General features: G+C 40.2%; 1 protein-coding gene across 1 annotated transcript in view; it reads right to left on the reverse strand.

The window, feature by feature from the left end:
- The window catches only part of LOC134211720 (cell adhesion molecule Dscam2-like), a 164,322-nt gene extending 163,890 nt beyond the window's left edge, over positions 1–432 (reverse strand). The window contains 1 exon segment of the mRNA XM_062688883.1: positions 287–432. Within this exon segment, the coding sequence (XP_062544867.1) occupies positions 287–376 (90 nt within the window). The 5' untranslated portion in view covers positions 377–432.
- Positions 433–8,999: the final 8,567 nt, after the last annotated feature.

Raw genomic sequence — 8,999 nt, forward strand, 5'->3', positions numbered from 1 at the left:
CTGCTCTTCCCTCCTATGGGAAATCTCATTGCTATCTGTCAGAGTTTGAGTCAAACATGGCCACCATCTCCTCCTCTCTGTTGCTCTACTGTAAAAACCCATAAAGAACTGTCATTGTTTGTGTGAAGAATTTTGCTTCGACTTCGCAAATCAGATTCGTCAAATCGTCGTTTGAATCTTTGTTTATAAAAACAGATAAGTCGTTTTGAAAATTTTGTCTTGAAATACCCAATATAAGAAAAATACTGCCGTTCATATTGTATGCCGGATATCTATTATTACCTACCTTGACTTTGGCTGAAAACCGTTTGTGATGCCAAAACGGCGAGAAATTTCGACATCGTCGTTTTTGTTGAATCATTTGACGATGCCCCATGGTTCTTCAGCTTGGAGCAGTAGATTCCAATTGGGCACGAGGTTTCTTCTCCATAACTATCAAACACTACTAGTACTAATATAGTTTCACACATTCTACTTTTAGCTTCCCCGATGTTGGCGCGGCAGAAAACGTAGGAAAAACACGTAACGGTCTCAATAGCAATTCCGTTTATTGGCAATAGCTTTTAAGCTAAAATATTGTTTAAGTTCAATTAGTTTAAGTTTGTTTACAAATTTTTAACTTACTTACAGTGAGTGACATGGAAGAAGGTAGATAGTGTGTTGTTCGTTGTCGCACTTCGGCGGATATTTTTGCTCCGAAATCTAAAGCTACGCTACGATTTTTTACGATAATCTGACTTCTTAAGTGTTGTGCTACCTGCGAAAATTGAAGATTAATCGAAAGCAACTGCCAATCGAGTCAGACGGCTTAATAATTTTGGTGTCGACTCCACCACCTCTTCCATTTTGGCTTCTGCTGTTGTGCATAGTTTATCATCTCACTCACCCGATGAACAACAGGAGTACTCGTGCTGTTACAATGGGTAAAGACAAAATCCAGTACTTGCTTTGCCGTCCGGATCGACCAGTGACAGTCAAAACAAAAAGCGATCAAGAGACGATTTAGACCGTACTGATGAACATGTTGAAAATCTCGACGAACTGCTGGTGCGCTTTAAGCAGTTGATCGACGATGGTAACGCGAAAATACAGAAGCAAATTGAGAGTACTAATGCCGCTCTTGTTACTGAAATATCTACGCTTCGCAACGAGGTTCATCAGCTGAAAAATGACTACGCTCGTGATTTCTCCCAGCTTAGTGAGACCAGTGGCAAGACTGAGATGAACGTACAGAGAAACAAAGATGCAATCGCTAAATTACCTAAAGTTGTGGAGCTCATTCTCACTGGAGTCGCCTATTACCAGAGGGAACGTACTGACGTTAGAATGCAACGACTGTCTGCTGTTCTTGGCTTCGATGATATGGATACACAGCTTGTTTATGCTAAACGATTAGCTCGAAATCCTATTGCCGTTGGTGCAACTCCGCCTATTCTTCTGCAGTTTGCGTTCAAGGCAGCTAGAGATGACTTCTTTCACCGTTATCTTTCAAAAAAAGGACCTAAATTTGAATCAACTGGGCTTCGATGTCAACAAGCGTGTCTACTTGAACGAGAACCTGACCGACGTGGCACGTAACATCAAGGGCTGGCTCTAAAGCTAAAACGTAGTGGAAAGGTTCTCAATGTTTTCTCCAAGGACGGAACTATTTTCGTGAAGCCATCGGTGATGCTGTCGCTCAACCAATCTTCAATGTGGACCAGTTGACGTGTTTCGGATTCAGCATCGAATAACCTTTCCTTGAAAGTTTCTCTTTTCCTTCACAAATATTTCCATGATTCCATCCTTGAAATGTCCTTTGAATACTCCACTCCTAAAAGCACAGAACATTTATAACCTATCCTAAATTTGTTTTTCTCTCAGTCCTTCATTATTACTCCCATGAATCCAAATCCTACAGATTTCCATGTTATCTTCCTTCCTAACAGTTAATGCCGCTGATGCAGCAGGATTTTTTTCTGTTCTGCAAACATGATCTGATGTTGTTGCTGGAACCGTGATCCGAGCTCGAGATCGTGGAAATGCTGTTGCTGTTGACTACGATGATGTTGCTGTTGTACAAGTGTGGGTTTAACGGTGGATGATGTTGCTAATGTAGTTTGTTATTTCAATTCGTCGAATTTGCGATCAATGACCACTTGTTAGTAAATATTAATATTAAGATGAATTACAGAATGTTTGTTTCTTGGTTCATTATCTTTTCGCTGTATCCATTCAGCCTCTCTTGTTTCTGCCGGTTCAACTTAATCCTAATGAAATCATGCTTTTCCGATGATGCCGGTTAGTCAAGATATCAACATTGCACGTTCAATCAGAGGTATTGCCAACATTCCACGAGCAGTAATGAATGCTGCGTTGCCGGATAACTCTGTTGTGTTCAATGTTGTCACATGAATGCTCAAAGTTTATGTGCTCGTCAGTCAAGTAAATTTGAAGAGTTCAAAACTTGCTTTGTAAATAGTAAAATTGATTTGATTTGTGTAACTGAGACATGGTTACATGAAGGTATTTCCGAGTCCACCGTTGCTGTTGAGGGTTACCACATGCTAAGAATCGATCGTAAACATTGCAGAGGTGGAGGAATTTGTCTTTATCATAAATCAGATATTTTATGTAAAATAATTGATGCTTCTAATGATTCTTTTGAGAATCGTACAGAATACATGTTAGTTGAAATAAGAATGAACTATCAAAGGTTTTTACTTGGTATTTTCTACTGTCCTCCAGGCATAGATTGTTCAAACGTTTTAGAGCAAAAATTAGCAGATTTATCGTTAAGTTATTCTAATGTCGTTATTCTAATGTCGTATTAATTTTAATACAAATTTTAAAAAAGATTGCGCCAGAAGCAACCGTTTTCGAGAAGTTTTAAACAGCTTTGGATTGTTCTGTATCAACAATGAGCCAACCCATTTCTTTTCTGGTGGAAGCTCTCTAATTGATCTGATTTTGACAAATAACTCGAATTTTGTGCGGAACTTTAATCAAGTAGCAGCACCGGGATTTTCTCAACATGATATTATTTTCTCTTCACTTAATTTGAAGCGCTCGAGAGAGAACATCCAAAATCCTTATAGAGATTATAATCGAATAAACTTTGACAGGTTGGAACACACGCTGACCAGTTTGGACTGGTCTTTGCTCTATAGCATAAGCGATTCTGATCTAGAACTTGATTTCTTCAATTTGCGCATCCTTGAACTTTTGAATACTTTGTTCCTTTACGTTATCCTCGTCAAAAATCCAATGCTCCATGGTTTTATGACAATATTTTAAATTGTATAATTGCCAGAGATGTAGCATATCGTCAGTGGATCACTACAAGGAGCGACTCTGATCATATTCAGTTTCGAAGACTCCGAAATAAAGTAACTAGTATGGTGAACAAAGCAAAGTCGGACTATATAGTTGCAAACTTAGATTCAAGAAACACTAGCAAAGAACTATGGAAAAAACTGAAACAAATGAATGTTGTTTCTGGGACCAAAAGCAATACTAAATTTGTCAACACGTGTGATGAAATTAATGCTTATTTTGGAGAAAATTTCACCCAAGACTCTATTTATTGTTCAATTCCTCCGCTAATTGCAGATGGGTTTTCTTTCGTTGAGTGCGATGAAGCAGATATTATTAGTCCCATTTTTTCTATCTCGTCCAACGCTACAGGGTTAGATGCTATACCTCTCAGGTTTATCAAATTAATTCTACCTTTAATAATCAATCCTATTATGTATTTGTTCAATTTATTTATTAACACCTCTAAGTTTCCACTTAAATGGAAGACTGCTAAAATTATCCCTATTCCGAAGAAATCTGCAGGAGTTAGCCTAAGTAATCTTCGTCCGATAAGTATACTCTGTGCTCTCTCTAAAGTATTTGAAAGAATTTTGAAATGTCAAATTCAGGAATATGTAAGACGATTTAATCTTTTGAGCCCATACCAATCTGGATTCAGATCTGGACATAGTACTTCGACAGCTTTGTTGAAAGTGCACGATGATATCAGTCAGTTTATTGATAAAAAGGGTGTAGCATTTTTGCTTCTCATCGACTTTTCAAAAGCTTTTGACAGAGTTTCGCATGTTAAGCTACTTAATAAACTATCGCAGCAGTTTCATTTCAGCCGCAATGCGGTACTATTGATTAAATCCTATTTAAGTTTACGTTGTCAAATAGTTGAGATTGACGGTAATCAATCTAGACCTATACACATTATATCGGGAGTGCCACAGGGGTCTGTCTTAGGCCCCCTCTTATTCTCATTGTTCATAAACGATCTACCTTCGGTTTTAAAAATTTGCATGATCCACATGTTCGCCGACGATGTACAATTATACTTTTGCTCGACCAATATAGGTACTGACGAAATGGTACGGTTAATTAATGCTGATTTGAAAAATGTGTCTTTATGGTCCCTGAATAATTTACTTCCAATCAATTCCTCTAAGACAAAAGCGATGCTTATATCGAGAAGGTTTCTACGTCCAACATTACCTCATTTAGTAATAAATAATGAACGTATTGAATATGTAAATAAGGCATCTAACCTTGGAGTTACGTTTCAAAATAACTTAGAATGGGATGATCAAGTTAATTCGCAATGTGGTAAGATATACGCTGGGCTTCGACATCTGAAATTCACTGCAGGAATGCTGCCTACTCCTACCAAAGTAAAGTTGTTTAAAACATTGTTATTACCACATCTATCTTATGGGCTAGAGCTAATTTTAAATGTATGTGCTGCTTCTTATAATCGACTACGAGTAGCCCTAAACCATTGTATTCGCTGGGTGTTCAACCTATCGCGATACTCAAGTGTAACGCATTTACAAAGAGAGCTTTTAGGATGCTCTTATCCAAATTACTTCAAACTGCGATGTTGTTTAGCAATTCATAAAATTATTCACCAAGGACCTCGATATTTGGCTGACAAAATGCAATCTTTTCGGAGCCTTCGCGTGCAACACTATGTGATCTCACATCATTACACCTCGCATTACGGTGATACTTTCTTTGTTCGTGCAATATTTTTTTGGAATCAACTTCCTTCTGAAATCAAATCGATAGATTCATACACAAGATTCCATAGACTATGCTTGAACTGGTTGAATGGAGAGAATTATTGAATGGAATGAGCGATAGATAATGGATATTATAATTTAATCAATAGTGTTTATAAGTATTATGTTGAAATAATGTTTATTAGTATTGAATTCGATTCATATTTTAATAAGTGGCCCGAGCAACAAGAAACCCGATTGTAGAATATTATAAGGATTAACCCTTACTCTACAAGTATTTGGAATAAATAAATAAATAAATAAATAAATAAAACTTACAAGTCTGTGACTCTTAGTTTCTGGCCACTACGTACGTATGTCTAACCGTCCTATGATAGCTCTTCTAGTCACTCTATCTGTGTTAACATATTAACTAATCTTAGTCATTAGGTCCTTTAGTATATAGTTCAGGTTTACTCACAGTCCGTACTAGATAGTTTAGGATAGTTTTAGGATTCTTTCATTCGAGCTCTGCATGAAAAATAACCTGTGTTGTGTAATATCATAATTAATTTCAGTTAATCGTAACAAACGCTAGTATAACTCACTTAAACATATAGCGCGTTAATTAGAATTCACGCTGAGTTTTCCAAACAAAATCTATCGCACTAATTATTCACGATAATTATTAGGATTATAAATTCAATAATTTTAACAGCATGCAGCATACATTTCACAATGAATCGCCTGCTTTGAGTGTGCTTACAGCGGCACACTAGGAGTTAACTTTCTGAAATCAGTATGGCGAAAGGCATCTAAGGTTCGATTTCTCAAAATTAAGCACTATCATCAAAAAAATATTTGGTAGGCATGGTAGCGGACACCTTCCTACATAATCGGTACCAAATAGTTTTTCATGAAAAGTTTCTTATTTTGAGAAAACCCGCGTTAGATGACTTTCGCCATACAAATTTCTAGCGGATAACTCTTGCTGGCTATTTTGCGCATATACTATAGCACCTGGATGTGACAGCGGTGGGTAGAAAATCAGCCACTGCCAATAATTCATTGCAATCAATTCTTTCTCTGACGTTTTATTATTTAGTTTTACCCACACCATCGAACCCATCGCCACTTGACGGATCTGTCATACCAAATGCACCATCCCTATGGAGTATTTCGTTGAGAGCGTCAACGCTTGTAACGCCTGCCGGTACATTCCCCTCTCCGTAATGCTGCTCCAGTCCAGCAGGATTACCTGCAGGAATTATGTTAAGTACTGCAAGCTTGGCCACAAGACGTCGTAGACGCCAGTAACGGTTTGAACATCCACTTGTAGTATTCGCCCATCTTTCCCGGGGATAACCTTTAGGACCTTCCCACGAGGCCATTCCGTTTCTGCTCCCCTAATATGAAGACCAAATCTCCTTCTTGAATTGGCTGGGTTTCGTCATGCCTTTTCGTGCGCCGCGTCAGCACCGGAAGGTATTCTCGGATCCATCTGTACCAAAACTGATCCAGAACATAACGACACAAAATCCAATCATTCCGCAGCGCCTCTCCTTCTGTAGTTGGAACTTTCTCCGGCTGTTTGACCCCATTCGAACTTAGAAGAATGAAATGATTAGGAGTCAACCTGATCCGATATCTCCAAGGGCACGTACATCAAAGGTCGCGAGTTGACCATTGACTCCGCATCACACAAAATCGTGTGAAAAACTTCTTCAGATGGCGCGGGAGAATGGTTGACCGACTCCATTGCAATTTTTACCACTCTGATCATCCTTTCCCACGCACCGCCCATGTGCGGAGAGGACGGCGGAATAAAGTTCCACCTCGTATTTGCATCCGTGAAGGATTCCGCCAGTTCACGATTCATTGCCGCTGTTTGTTGTACCAGCTCTCGACTTGCACCGACGAAATTTGTTCCATGATCAGTGTAGATTTGTGTTGGGGCACCTCGACGAGAAATGAATCGACGCTTCCAAATGCATCGCCCTTATGACCAAGCAAGTGAAGAGTGCCACCCAGCGCTTCACTTGACTTCGGCCAATCTTGATCATATATGGCTCGGAGTAGTCGATACCGACCAACGAAAATGGTCGAACAAACGGAGTTACCCGTACTTCGAGTAATGGAGCCATTCTGGGTACAACAGGTTGAGCTTTATATACTGTGCACCACTGACACTTTTTTTGCCACTTTGCGTACTAGCGTCCGGAGAGTAGAAATGTGGTACCGCTGACGTACTTAATTGACCACAGTTTCACTGTTATGAAGCCCGAGCCGCCGGTGGTAATAGTCCACAATGAGCTCAGACACGCGATGGTTTTCGGCAGGATAACCGGATATTTCGCGTCGTATGTGGATAGTGGGGATGCTTCTGTGCGGCTTTCCATGCGAACTACCCCGTACTCATCTAGAAATGGTGATAGCTGTCGAATAGGACTATCTCGGTTCAATTCCTTCGCCTTCTCTTTGTTGGTTGTGTTTGCTTTTCTTAGAATTAATATATCTTCGGCATATTCATCCGCTTGTGCAATGCGCCACAACGCCCTCTCCTCTCGACTGAATTCAACTGGTGCCTTGCATGTATGACTCCTCTTTTGCCGAGTCCGCAACAACTATCCATAAAGGAATATACATACGCCGTAGTGCGGAGAATCCTTTCTCATTTAGAGAACCTACCATACTCAATGCACGGCTGTACCCTCACTACATGATGCACGGGAATAGTTCGTAGTTCTTCCTCGGTACAGCTTGCTGATATTTGATGTTGTGGCCACTCATTCTCCGCTTGTAGGAGGAAGTCTGGTCCTGAAAACCACCGGCTATTCGAACTTAAAGTAGGTCCTTTTCCCCACTTTGTTGCCTCATCCGCCACGTTTAATTTAGTAGGTACCCAGCGCCACTCTTCAGGTTGTGTTTCTTCCAGTATTTCACCGATACGAACCGCTACATATTGCCGGTACTTCCTGGCATCGGAATTAATCCAGGAAAGCACTGTTTTGGAGTCACTCCAAAGGAATCTCTGGCTTATAGTTATGGTGTGGTAGTCGGCAATGGACTTCGCTAATCGGCTCCCAATAACCGCCGCTTGAAGCTCCAACCTAAGGACTGATAGTGGCTTCAGTGGTGCCACTTTTGCTTTGGAAGCGATTAATGTACATCGTGGTTGACTGTGATCAACCACTCTAAAATAGGCGACGCACGCAAATGCAGATTCACTCGCATCCACGAACACATGAAGTTGCAACGATTCCAAACTTTTTCGATCGTATCCGGGAAAATAGCAACGAGGGATTCGAACTTGGCTAAGCATGGAAAGTTGCTGAATCCACCTTTGCCAGTTTATGAGAATTTCTGCTGGGATAGGCTCATCCCATCCAACTTGGGTTCTCCACAGGTCCTGAATGATCATTTTACCGTGAACGAGTAAGTTCGAAATCAACCCGAGGGGATCGAAGACGCTCATGACGAACTTCAGAATGCTTCGCTTCGTCGTATTGAGCTAATTCGCTGTTGAACCTTCGCAATCGTTTGGCAGCTTAACAGTGTATACGAATACGTCTTCATCCGGTAACCACGCCATACCAAGGACACGTTCAATTTGGCTCTCCTTGTCGATACTTCGTAGTGACTTCTGCACCTTCTCCTAGGCTCTGTAACACCATTTTAGAATTTGATCTCCTTAGTTGAAATCCTGCTTGTTCTTGAACCTTTCTTACATCCAAAGCCAATTTTGCCATCTCTTCTTCTGTATCACGGCTGTCTAGGTAGTCATCCACGTAGTGGTTGTCTACTATCGCCACCGCCGCTTCCGGAAGTTCTTCTTTCCACATACACCCAGGTTTTTTTTTACACGGTTTGGTTTTAGTAGTTTAAGACCTTCACCGTCAATGAAACAATGAGTTAACCCCACGAAAAAATTCACAAAAAATCAAAGAAAATTCAGGATGTATTTAATAAGCTGTAAAAATTCAGGTTAACCGAGAAATT

The sequence above is a fragment of the Armigeres subalbatus genome, chromosome 2, assembly GCF_024139115.2.
Source record: "Armigeres subalbatus isolate Guangzhou_Male chromosome 2, GZ_Asu_2, whole genome shotgun sequence".
NCBI lineage: Eukaryota > Metazoa > Arthropoda > Insecta > Diptera > Culicidae > Armigeres > Armigeres subalbatus.